Below are 13,187 nucleotides of genomic sequence, written 5' to 3'. Positions count from 1 at the left end.
ATAACGTCTTATTCCTTTTTCCACCAGGTAAGGGAGATGTTAAGGATGCGAGATTCCAATGGAGCACGCATGCTCATCTTGATGACAGAACAGTTTTTGGAGGACCCTCGTCTGGCACTCTGGAGGCAGCAGGGAGCCGGCATGACTGACAAATGTCGGCAGCTATGGGATGAACTAGGTGAGTTGTGCACCATCTACAGGGGTCTAAATGCACTGGAATGGACGATGATCCGGGTTTGGCTGGATTTTATGCAGTCGTTTCACCTAAAGGATTTGTGTGTTCTACATGTAGCTCTATTTATTCCACGGTTTAATCGTTTGATGATGTGAATAGGAAACCCTCTACAGATTTTCATCTTTCACCCACTCAGCCAGCCCTCCTTCCCGCCATTGTCAAATACGTTTGTTCTGCATAGGTATGGGTATGCAGCTCAAGTCTTGGCTTATCAGAAATGCCTCCCCTTTTTTTTTTTTTTTTTTTTTTTTTACATTTTATCCCATACACATCAGCAATAAATCCTTTAAAAGGGTTAGTTCACCTTTTTTAGCCCCCGGATCACACTGCCGTGACTTCTGCGTGACTTTGAATCTGACATCCCTGCACGACTTATTCATGGCTTGCATACGACTTCTTTAAAGCGGAGTTCTGCAGGGGGAAAAAAGAAAAAAAATAAGTCAGCAGCTACAAATATTGCAGCTGCTGACTTAAAATATATGGACACTTACCTGTCCAGGGCGCCCGCGATGTCCTCACCCAAAGCCAATCTGTCCCTCAGCTCCCGGGTGGAGGTGCCGCCATCTTCGGTAAGGGAATCTGGAATTGAAGCCTTGAGGCTTTACAGCCTGGTTCCCTACTGCGCATGCGCGAGTCATGCTGTGCGATCTCACTGGGACCTGTGTGTCTCCCAGAAGACAGCGGGGGGGACGGGGACGGGAGAGGCCCGACATTGTGTAGATAGCCGCTAATATTACGGCGATGTCCGGAAGTGGGAGAAAATACCTGGATTATACAGGTATCTGCTCCGCCTCTCCCCTGAAAGGTGCCAAATGTAACACCGGAGGGGGGGGAGGAATCCGAAAAGTGGAAGTTCCATTTTTGGATGGAACTCCACTTTAACAGAGGTCAATGCAAGTCGTGCTGCAGCCTCACCAAAAGTAGTGCAGGAAGTTCTGATTAAAATGGTTCCGTTGCTATTCATGGGGCGCAACTTGTTATGTGACTTTGAATGCTCAAGTCACATGACAAGTTGCGGCAGTGTGAACCAGGGCTTGCCAAATAACTGCCTATGCAGATAAGGGGTGTCTGTAGATGAAAACAAAAAGTGTTCAGCTCTGACTAAACCTGAATAATGTCCTTTCTATAGGTGTAGGCCATTTACATTCTTCCTGAAGCCTGGCCCAAAAAAAAAAAAATCCCAGAGTTTGCATCTTCCTGTACCGGCCTTGTGAAGACACTCTCGGCCATTACTGCTCAGGAACGAGCTCTCAACCCCCCACGTGTGTGTGTTCCACTAACTCCCTAGTCGCAGTATCACAGAGCTCAAAGGTACTGCAGCAGGGAAAAGGAGTGCATGTGGGCGGGGTTTGACTTATTTGGGAGTGTCTTGGCAATGTCCTAGCAACTAGGCAGGACGAGACAATGCCTTCTCTGGGAATTTTTCAGCCAGGCTATTTGAAGTACACCTGGATTAAAGCTGAGTTCCACTGTTTTTTTTTTTTTTTTTTTTTTTTTTTTTATTTTATTTTTCTTTTCTTTTTTTAAGTCAGCAGCTACAAAAAGTGTAACTGGTGACTTTTAATAAATGCACACTTGCCTGACCCACGTCCAGCGATGCGGCTGCCTTTCAAGCTTCGCTCCTCTCTGTGGTGCCGAGCTTGCAAGTGTGGGCACCTGGCTGTGACAGCTTGTGGCTTCACACCTGGATGCGCGATGCGCGAGCCATGCTGCGCTGTCCTGAATGGCCCAGCAAATCTGGGACCTGTGACATGTCCCAGAAGATGAGTGGGAGAGAAGGAGGAGTCTAGGCGGCAGCAGGTAGAGATGGGACCTGGAATACCTGTCCTAACTGGGTACTAGACACTTTTTTTTTTTTTTTTTTTTTTTTTTTTTTTGTAAAGTTGAACCAACCCTTTTATCTGTGGGTCTGTCTTCTATAGCTATAGAATGGCTCATGATGGCAGATCTAAGGCTGCAGTTAACAATGGCAAATGCATTCCGGTTATGTCGCTCAGCATACTGTATACCCTTTACATGTTTGTTTGCATTATGTATTTGTGAACATTGCATTAATTTTTACTATTTTTTTTTTTCCTTTGTCAGGTGCATTGTGGGTTTGTGTGGTTCTCAGCCCACATTGCCGCCCAGAGGAGAGGGAGTCTTGGTTGCAGTTGCTCCGACGATGGAACGCGCTTGACATTTGTCCTCTGGAAGAGGGGAACTATTCCCTGGATGGACCAGGAACACAAACGATGCCTCAGATTTCAACTGCAGGACAAGGTATTTCTACATGGAGGATGTGTGCAGGATCTAATCGTGGTGTGCAGTAAAAGTTGGCACAGGATGGTCACAAAATCTTAGAGGTCATTTTATATCCGAATTGGTTTGGGTTTATTTTGGGGCGCAGCTTGCTTTGCAGCGAGTCTTGATGGATTGAAACCTAAAGCTGCTTTCTGACAAGGGTGGATTCACTGCTCTGACTTATGGGAATTCTGTAAACCACCAACAGTAAAAGACTAGATCGCCATCTGTTGGACATATAGAAGACTGCAATAAATTTACATATTTAACTGTCCCTCAAAAAGGAGGTATATGTATGTGTGTATAATAATTTTTTTTTTTTTTCAACCAAATTCAATGTTTAATACTGAGTTCAGAATAGAGGCCCATGATTCACCTCCTAGGGGTGAATTGACCCCTGTTGGGGGGGGGGGGGCTTGGCTGGATCCTGGGTTGAGGCTGTCATTTCACATATCCCCAGGGTCTTGCAATGATGTGTGGCGCATAGGGCCTTGTTTGTTGTATAATTGGAGTTGGGATGAGCTCTGTCTTTGCCAGCACTCTGAGGTGTACTACAGGAAAGAACCAGGCTGGCGCCTTGAGCGGCACCCCCTATTTGGGTCATCAGGACAGAGGCAGTTATGTTTTCACAGGACTGTATATCTAGAGAAGTTTAAAGGCTAAAGATTGGGTAAAGCCTAGAAGTGACCATTTGCAGTTCGTTTTACCCCATGTGTCTTTGCCGGCAGCTCCGGGACCCCGTCAGACTGTCTTTGCCCGGGCTCTCAAGGCTGGAGAGCTGCGCTGGAATGATCCCCACCTACAGAAAGTGCTGATCGGAGAGACCGCCTCTTCAGGAGCCGGCATAAAGAACAACACTGACAAGCTGTCCTATGACCCTCAAGGGCGTCCGTTATGGCTCGGAGACCATTTCCCTGTGGCCTGCGCTCGGGTCGACGCACTTCGGTCCCACGGTTATCCGCAGCCGGCTCTGAGGCTGGCTGTCTCTGTGGTGAACACCATGAGGCTTCAACGGCAGCATCAGATGGAGGGGCTGAAGCAGCAGAGGAAAGGTGAGAGGGAGTGAACAATGGATGGTAATTCTGACATGGCACTAAACACTGGGTACACTTCTGAACTGACTCTAGTTTTACAATGACCTCATGCCTCGGTCTTCCCATGTTGCACCTCATAAGCCGATCATGCCATCTTGCAAAAACACCATCAGTATACATTACTTTGTTACAATTCCTCCATGACACCAATTGGGGATTGGTCCAACCTCCACTCTCTAATGGATTTTGTCTGAGCAGATGCACAGAAGGCAATTTTTGGGAGGTTTCAGAAAACTGAAGTTGTGGGTTCTGTCTACAGTCCATTCCTTTTTTTTAATCTGGCCATAGACTGATCAAAATCCGACTGGTTGAGCAGGGACCAGACGAATTTCGATCCATGTAAGGTTGTTCCTGCTTGACAATCTAACTCTGTCGAACAGGAATGTTGGGGAAAAATTTGTCGATCGGTGGCTGCAGCCGCTGATCAGTGTCTTGACAGTGGAGAAGTCCTGCTGTCAGAATATAATGGGGAGGATTCCTCTTTCTGCCTCACTTGTGTGGATTGGGGAATATGCTGATCGAAAGCGTAATCTGGGCAGTTTTTGTGGTGGGTTTTTTTTTTTTTTTTTTTTTTCTGGTATAGGAACATTAATAAAGTTCCTGATACACTGAAAATGAGCACCATTTGCTATACATGATATAGTGATGGGTTTCCAGTGAATATTCTGAGATTTGGAGGAAGTGGTTCAATTCATTTTGATTGCAAGCCCTCTACTGGTACTTTCGGTTTCTGAAAACCATACTTTTTTCTCAGGTCCACCTCTGATCACCTTCTTTTTCTTTTTAGAACTGCAGATGAAAGGTAGCACCACTCTTACCAATCTGGAGGGGTGGATTGGCCACCCACTGGATCCAATCGGCTGTCTCTGCAAGACCTTCTTAGAAGCCAGTTTGCCCGAAGATGAAGCACCAGCCCCATTCCCAGGTAGGTAGTTTTTGGAGTGTTTCCATGAGATGATAAAATTCATAAATCTTTTATGGAGTTGTGACCTCAGATAAATAGAATTGAGTTGGCTGGTATCGGACAGATTTCATGCATCTTCATTCTGTAGAGCATTCTGACACTGTTTTTTTTGTTTTGCAGAAATAGGCGGGGAGCAGAGGAAGGTTATGTACCAACATGTCCCAGTTCTTGGAGGATCCCAGTCTGGAGAGTCTCTGCTTTGCTTGGCACTGGAAGTGGCCCTCATGGGCTTGGGGCAGCAACGAGCAATGCCGGAAGGACTATACGCACAGGACAAGCTGGTGCGAAGTGAAGAACAGATCATTGGCCTGCTGGGAACATTGGAAATGGGAGAGAGGCTGGTGCAAGTCCTACGGAAGCAGGCAATGCTGCTTTTAGAAGGTATGTATAAAACAGTGGTAAAAAAGTCTATCTTTACGAGGGGAATTTTTTTTTTTTTTTTTGTGTGGGCCTTTCTACATGCATTATGCCATTATTATGGGGTTGATTTACTAAAACTGGAGAGTGTAAAATCTAGTGCAGCTCTGTATAGAAACCAATCAGCTTCCAGGTTTTATTTATTTTTTTTTTTTTATATTATATTGCTTTGTTTGAATGCATTTACAGCATACTAATGTGCACTTTTTTTTTTTTTTTTGTCCCAAGGCGGTCCATTCAGTGGTTTCGGTGAAGTGATCTATAGAGAGAGCGTTCCCATGCATACATTTGCTCGCTTTCTATTTACTGCTTTACTTCCGCATGACTCTGACTTGGCCTATCGCGTTGCTTTAAGAGCTATGAGGTGAGTTGATGCGCGAACAGTGACTCTAGTCTGTCCTTCACTGCTAGTCCTTTCATGTGATTGTTGTTCTATTTTAATGGTCTCTTCTCTGTTCAAGGCTGCCTGTGCTGGAGTCAGTTCTTCCTCCTCATGGTTCGGACATCATGCCGTTGGACTCCATGCTGACCAGTCGCTTTCCCCGCTGGTTTATTTTGGGCCATCTGGAGACACGCCAGTGTGAGCTGGCGTCAGCCATGTTGACTACCGCAAAAGGTAAATTCGCTGATCGATATCCACGCGTGAGCTAAAATCCCACTATTTTTGGTTATAAACCTCCAAACATGAAATCTTAACAAAGAGAATATCCCTCTATAGTCTTCTATAGTGTGTGCTTGTCTCAAATAAAAGCACTAAGTGTCATTCTGTCTGCAACTTCGTTCCTCTATCACCATGAATTACGTCAGACAATTTTTGCTGAGACCAAGTGATAAAAGGTGACGGGAGGGATCTCCAGCAGATTGACAGCCTTAGCTCTGTTCCTTTTTTGTTATTTGTGTGCCTTGCTTCCAATCAGCTGTCAGATCTGGAGAGTAACTTCAGCTCTCCGCCCCCTGTTCTCTGGAAGCTCAGACAAGCTTTATAAATTCAGTACTTTGAACGTATGTAGAGAAGTTAAGACTGCAGATAAACTGGCAGAACTTGTGTAGGATTTGTTTCATCTCTGTATCACCTGAGGATAGTCCCTTCACTGGGTATGTGTAAGACTTTACATCCACTTTAACTAGCAGTGTGGTCTGATGAACTGAACTGATGAGGCATGCTGCTGGTCATTGCCAGGTGTGTTTATATTTTAGTGATGCTTTTACATAACTGTCAATCAGTAGCTCATTCTCTTCTTTCCTCCTCCATAGGAGATCCTAAGTGGCTTCACACAGTCCTAGCCTCCATCCAGCAACACATCCACTCCCCAGCTCTGCTCTTCAAGCTGGCCCAGGACGCTTGTAAGACTGCAACACCCCCCAATTCTCCTCCTGATACCACCCTGCTGAACATCTCTCTGGAGCTGGGATTACAGGTGAGAGGCCAAAACTTCTGAAGGCGAGAGAATTATCAGGATATATACTATGGAGCAGCGATGTCACATGTGTAAAATAACTCGAACTGTAGTAGCTATGGTAGTCCTAAAATTATGGTGGATTCAGAAATGTATTCTGTTTCTTCAAAATGAAGGTACCAAAGCAAAAGGCCTTTAAAAGACACGTGTTGAGAGTAATCAGTAGACTGCCATATTTGAACTCACACATATTTGAAAAATACCAGTTGCCTGGCTGTTATGCTCATTCAAAGGCTTTTATGCTTTCAGAATTGCTGACTGGTGACTCCATATTTCAGAGATGGCCAGGAGAGATATAGATTCTATATAATTTTTTTTTTTTTTATAAAATATTTTTTTTTCCCAAGCTATCCACTTAGTAGGTGTAGAAAGCAACACATAAGGTCCTTTTCATACTGGCGGAGCCTGCCAGCACAGCAGGGTATCTCTTTGCTGATCCCCCACTGAGTAGGTGGCTGACAGGTCTGTGCCTGCTCTGCTGATGCAGAGTAGACCCTGACACAGCCCATTCTCCTCTATGGGTTGTCGTATGGAAACAGACCGCCTATCCAATTGGATGTCGGTGGGTGTCAAAGGATGCCTGTCCGTTGACATCAGCTGCTCCATAGAGAGCAATATAGGGTCTGCCTGAAAAATTGGCAGGCGGACTTGATTGGTCTGTCTGTGTGAAAGGGGCCTAAATACTCAAATTTTGGGGTAGTGGTATCCATTATTAAAGTGTAAGGCGTGGTGCACTGCGGTTTCATTTTTGTGCATTTTAGCCACAGTCCCATAGACTTTTTCTGTTGTGTGACCCGTTTTCTGAAAGTGCACCAAAAGTCCTGCACGCTGCATCTTTGCTCTTTCAAACGTGGCAAAAATGCATGACCTAAAAGTCTGAGACCATGCCTAAAACGCACGAAAATCGCGCATACACCTATTCTGTGGACAAACCGCAGTGCTAACACATCTGGGGAGCAGTAGAGTGCTTGGAGTAATTTTGAGACTGATGTCTCAAAAATACAAGAACTGAATCAACTCCTTAAAGCAGTAGTAAACTGCTGTGTGTGTGTGTGTGTGTGTGTGTGTGTGTGTGTGTGTGTGTTTGTTTTTATTTTTTTTTTAAATCCTGCAAGGCAAGGTCATAATGTGTTAGTATGCATCACATACTAGCACATTATGTGAAACTTGCCCTAAAGCGAAGTCCTCTAGAGACGCGCTGTCACCGCTGAAGGCGCTTCCATCTTCACCCGGTTTTCCTTCCGGGTTCGCGGACTCGGGCTGTGTGAGTGGCCAGAGCGACGATGTTATAAGAATGCTCTTTAAGCTAAATAGACTGCATACTAAAGAGATTTGTCCCGTTCAGGTTATGAGGATGACGTTGACCACTCTGACATGGAGGCGAAGGGAAATGGTGCGTTGGCTGGTGTCGTGTGCCACAGAAATTGGTAAGAGGCTACAATGGTTTTTGTGTATGACTTTACCTTTTTATGTTCAGTGCCATGATCATAACTGACACCTTATTCTCCATGTCTTCTCTCCAGGGGCACAGGCTCTAATCAGCATCATGCAGAACTGGTATACCCTCTTCACTCCCATAGAAGCCACAAGTATCGTCGCTGTGTCCTGTACATCCCCCGCCACGCTCCTCCGTTTCAGCACGGACCCCAGACAACGAGAAGAACTATGTTCGTGTGCCCGGGCGCTCGCCCTACAGTGCGCCATGAAGGACCCGCAGAGCTGCGCACTGCCTGCTCTAACTCTATGCGAAAAGGACCACACATCATTTGAGGCAGCCTACCAAATCGTATTGGACAGTGCCAGCTCTGGCCCTGGTGCCCACTCTCACCTTTTCACCGTTGCCCGTTACATGGAGCACCGTGGTCTGCCCATGAGGGCGTTTACCCTTGCAACGCTGGCCCTATCCAACCTAAACATTGGCTTCAGCCAGGACTCCCATCCGGCAGTCAGCGACGTCCTGTGGGCTTGTTCCTTGGCGCATTCTTTGGGTAAAGTGGAGCTGAGCACCGTGGTGCCCCTAGTGATCAAAAGTGTACAGTGCGCCCCGGTCCTCTCTGACATACTACGGCGTTGTAGCCTGGCCCCTCCTGGCTTAGCCCAGTCTCTCTCTATTTCTAATGCCTCACGGGGCAGAGGAACCGGACCCCGGGCTGATAAGCCCCCCCTCTGCCAGCTTCTGGAAGCCGCCGTTGGAGCGTACATCAGCACCACACACTCCCGTCTTACACACATCAGCCCGCGCCATTATGGCGAATTTATAGAGTTCCTGGCCAAGGCACGAGACACTTTCATGTTGGCACCAGATGGGCACCGGCAGTTTTCCCAGTTTCTGGATAATCTTAAGCAGACTTACAAGGGGAAAAAAAAATTAATGCTTTTGGTAAGAGAAAGATTTGGCTGAACAAACAATGAAGGCGATTTCCACCGTTTTAAAAATAATAAGAAAATAATAAATAAAGACTTGCTGCTCCCCCACCAAGGGTCCAGATAAACGAGTAGGGGAGAGGTTCCCCATACCTCGCATCTCTCCATTGGACAGCCCTTCCTGCAGGTGGAGACATTTTTGATTTAGTTATTTGAAGGAAACTTAATTTTGAAGAAAATCGCCTGGGATTTCCGGGTGAAGTTGTGCTTTTTTTTTTTTTTTTTTTTTTTTTATAAATAACTTATATTTATTTATAATATTGGTGAAACCTCTCCTCTTCCCAACTGCAGGAACTTAATACAGTCTGTGGCCCACTTTGACATTTTTATGTATTTAACATAGAAATCCTGTGTACCCTACAGCACAGGAGGTGGGCGCATTCGTGTGCGGGACAGCGGAGCGATCTGCAAAGAGCAGAATTTATATATTTATTTCTGAAGGAATCTCTGTATTAACTTATTAATATATATATTTTTTTTGTATGTTTAAGTCTGACTTGTAATCTAATCGGGCATCTTTTTTTTTTTTTCCAACGTGTTGGATGCAAAACATCTCCACCGCTTAACTCCAAAACGCTGCCGCTGATCTATAGCGTAGCTAAGCTTTAACAGGCTTGAACCAAGTATTAAGCCAAAGGCAGCCATTTTGTATGACGCTGGCTTTGATTTTTTTTTTTTTGTTATTTTCACGCAAAAACAGGAGCGGCTAATACTAATAGAGGGGTATGGGCACTGGTCGTTTCCCATTTAGTTTTGTCACTTAAACATGAAGTAGCTTGGCTATATTGTGAGTCATGTTTAGTTATCCCTTCACAGATGTGCTGGATATAGCCTGAGCCCACAAAATGGTCACTGATGCTTGGGTGTAGATAAGAGTCTGGTTTTTAAAGAAGAACTCTCATGAGCATTAAAACGATTATACATTCATGTCTAAACATCTGTATTGGCTTCTCCATTGAACCACTATCGAAATGTAAAGAAAATCTTAGGCTTTCCAACTCCTTCCCTGACAGAATCCCAATTTGGGAGTGTTACTAAAGCCTATTCTGTGGGTGCACCTGCCGGGAGCACTGTTCCACCTTTCCTGTCTGTTTTCAAGCAGGCTTGACTGGATTTGCCACCTGGCAATCCAGCTTTATTGGTTGCTAGGACGCAGGCAGCTGATCTATGCTGTGTCATTGGTTGCTATGATGCAGGAGGACAGGCCTCCCACACCATGGAGACACTGCCTGCATCCTAGCAACCAAGGACACTGTAAGGCCTTGCTGCCTGCATTCCTAGCACCCACTGAAGATGGCTTGCCAAGTGATGGATCAGCTGAGCCTATTGCTGCTTGAAAAGACTAGGGGGTGTAACAGGAGAACCGACAACCTTCCTTCCCCTGCATTCCTAGTAACGGCTTGTGTTACTGAAAAGCGCCTGGTGCCCGAGACGAGCGTCTTTCAAAAAATATTTTCCTGTTGGGTGCATGGGCAGACAGTGATTGGGCGGGGGGGAGGGGGTAGAGCACTGTTGATCATGCTATCTCGGACTAACATGCCTAGAAAGATGAGGACAAAATCCTACTTGCACCTTGCCACATGGGGGGACAGGAGCAACTCAGAATGTTTTGATATTTCTTCTTTAGTAGCCACTTATGTTCGATTTAGACTTGAAGAAAAACTAAAACAAATGACCAAAAAAGTAGAATACCTTGTAGTAAGGTAAACTTGTCATTCCAAGTAATCTTGGGTGTATACGTCAGTGACAGGCCATTTTGTGGGACATAATGGCTGCCATCCATTGACAGTAGGCCTAAGGTGATCTCCTCCTAATTCCTGTCCTTCCCGTTGTATTGGATCAGCCTGTGTTTTCCGTGGAGTGGCAGTAGATCGGAGATTGATGGTTGACCAAAATTTGCTGTGAAGGTATTTCTGGTGGTCAGCTTGCTGTGTATACTTTGTGTATATTACTCTGTGTGTATGTATATGTATTAACACTGACGGAACTACCCCATGTTATTAGACTGTCCAGGGTAGGGAGAAATCACAGGAGACTAGCTAATTTAGTCTCGGTAGCACTGAAAGAACTGATTTTGGAGGGGTGACCTTGCTTAATACCTCAACATCCTCCTCTCATTTCCAAATCGCTTAGATATAATATGTCGCTGATGATATAACTCAGGAAAATACAAGCTGTCCATTTGGTATCTCCACAGCGCTGCACTCTGCTTTCTTTTTTTTTTTTTTTTTTCCTTCCATTCCTCGGGGGAGGGCTTCTACACTTCTCTGCCCTCCCCCAAGTTTCCCTCAAATGAAGGTTTAAATCCCCTAATATATGAAAGCGACTCACTGATTAATATAATTTTGTCGGGGAGGGAGCTGATCTATTAAAAATGATGACTTTATTGCTGTTTTATTTATTGACTGCTCTGTAATACTTTAATGACGACAAATACATTTTAAAGAAAACCTGTGTTCTGCTGACTTGTGATTTCTGTGGATTTTGTGCTTCTGCTGAAAAGCTCCGTGATGATCTTTATGTATAGTGCAATGATGAAGCTGCTGAATTTTTCCAAGAAATCTAAGTTTCCAAGCAATGGTAGAGCTGATTCCATGGGGGAGATGTAATAAAACTGGAGCAGCTGTGCCTTATAACCAATCCGCTTATTTGAACAACCTGAAGTTAGAAGCTGATTGGTTACTATGCACAGCTACACCAGATTCTGTGTGCCAGTTTTAGTAAATCTCCCCCTAACTTGACTAATAGGCACTTAGGCTTGGTTCACACTTATGCCGTCTGCTTTTGATCCTTTTTCTGCAGTGCTTTTTTGGGGTTTTTTTGCACACATTTTTTTTAATATATTTTTAGCCGATTTTTGTTGAGTCGGGTTGTTTTGTTTTTTTTTTGTTTTTTTTTTCCCTCTCTATGCAAATCGTGCTAAAATCTGAGCAAAAACACACTACATGGTTCTCCATTGAAGTCTGTTGCACCATTTTTCTTTTTTAAAAAGTCTGACCCTTTCCAAAAACGCAGCAACTTAAAGAAAAGCATATACACCATTACCAAAAAGTATCGGGACACCTGTCTTTACATGCACATAATCTTTAATGGCATTCCAGTTTTAGTCCATAGGGTTCAATATTGAGTTGGCTGGCCCAACCTTAATGGGCCTTTGAGAGAGAGATTTTTTTTTTCAGGGGTTAGGCTTGGCCCCTTTAGTTCCAGGGAAGGGAACACTTAAGGCATCAGCATACCAAGAGATTTTGGATAATTTCACGCTCCCAACTTTGTGGGAACAGTTTGGGGATGGCCCCTTCCTGTTTCAACATGACTGCGCACAAAGCAAGGTCCATAAAGATATGGATGATGGTTTAGGAAATTGACTGACTGGCTTGCACAAAGTCTTGACCTCAACCCAATATAACACCTTTTGGGATGAATTGGAGTGGAGACTGCGAGCCAGACCTTCTTGTCCACATCGGTGCCTGACTTCATGAATGCACCTCTGGAAGAATGGTCAAACACTCCCATAGACATGCCTAAACCTTGTGAACAGCCTTCCCAGAAGAGTTGAAGCTTTTATAGCTGCTAAGGGTGGGACAACTTAATATTGAACCCTACGGACTAAGACGCCTTTAAAGTTCATGTGCGTGTAAAGGCAGGTGCCCTAATACTTTTGTATGTGTCCCATAGGAAACTATGTTAAATGGACTAGTGCTTTTCTGCAAAAAAGCATGAAACATGTAAGTGTGAACCAAGCCTTCTATCCCCCAAAACAATTCAAGGGTATCTGTTCCACCTCATCCATGTGTCTGGATGATTAACAGCAGCTCTGTGAAGCACAATGGAGGGTGAATAAAGCCTGGCTTTGTGAAACTTATCTACGTCCCTGTTGCCTAAAACAGGGGAAGGGCGAGAGAGAGAGAGTATTTGATCCTCCTGCTGATTTTGTATGTTTGGCCACTGACACTGAAATGATCAGTCTATAATTTTAATGGTAGGTTTATTTTACCAGTGAGAGACGGAGTAACAACAAAAATATCCAGAAAAAGGCATTTCAAAAATTTTATAAATTGATTTGCTTTTTAATGAGTGAAATAAGTATTTGATCCCCTATCAATCAGCACGAGTTCTGGCTCCAAGGTGTCTTCTATACGGGTAACAAGCTGAGATTAGGAGCACTCCCTTTAAGCGTGCTCCTAATATCAGCTTGTTACCTGTATAATAGACACCTTTCCACAGAAGCAATCATATTCCAATCTCTCTGCCATAGCCAAGACCGAAGACCTGTCAAAGGATGTCAGGGACAAGATTTTAGCCCGAAGGCTGGA

The 13,187-nt window shown here is 44.6% G+C and overlaps 1 protein-coding gene across 1 annotated transcript in view; it reads left to right on the top strand.

Moving 5' to 3' along the window:
• The window catches only part of ZSWIM4 (zinc finger SWIM-type containing 4), a 31,751-nt gene extending 20,491 nt beyond the window's left edge, over window positions 1–11,260 (top strand). Inside the window, exons 5-14 of the mRNA XM_073622769.1 lie at window positions 28–178; window positions 2,321–2,497; window positions 3,247–3,570; window positions 4,400–4,537; window positions 4,697–4,957; window positions 5,222–5,357; window positions 5,455–5,609; window positions 6,248–6,411; window positions 7,796–7,877; window positions 7,974–11,260. Of these exons, the coding sequence (XP_073478870.1) occupies window positions 28–178; window positions 2,321–2,497; window positions 3,247–3,570; window positions 4,400–4,537; window positions 4,697–4,957; window positions 5,222–5,357; window positions 5,455–5,609; window positions 6,248–6,411; window positions 7,796–7,877; window positions 7,974–8,851 (2,466 nt within the window). The 3' untranslated portion in view covers window positions 8,852–11,260. The remainder of the gene's footprint in view (window positions 1–27; window positions 179–2,320; window positions 2,498–3,246; window positions 3,571–4,399; window positions 4,538–4,696; window positions 4,958–5,221; window positions 5,358–5,454; window positions 5,610–6,247; window positions 6,412–7,795; window positions 7,878–7,973) is intronic.
• Window positions 11,261–13,187: the final 1,927 nt, after the last annotated feature.

The sequence above is a fragment of the Aquarana catesbeiana genome, linkage group LG03 (assembly GCF_042186555.1).
Source record: "Aquarana catesbeiana isolate 2022-GZ linkage group LG03, ASM4218655v1, whole genome shotgun sequence".
Classification (NCBI taxonomy): Eukaryota; Metazoa; Chordata; class Amphibia; order Anura; family Ranidae; genus Aquarana; species Aquarana catesbeiana.
Note: the sequence above shows the minus strand (reverse complement) of the source record. Positions and strands in the feature narration are given on the sequence as shown.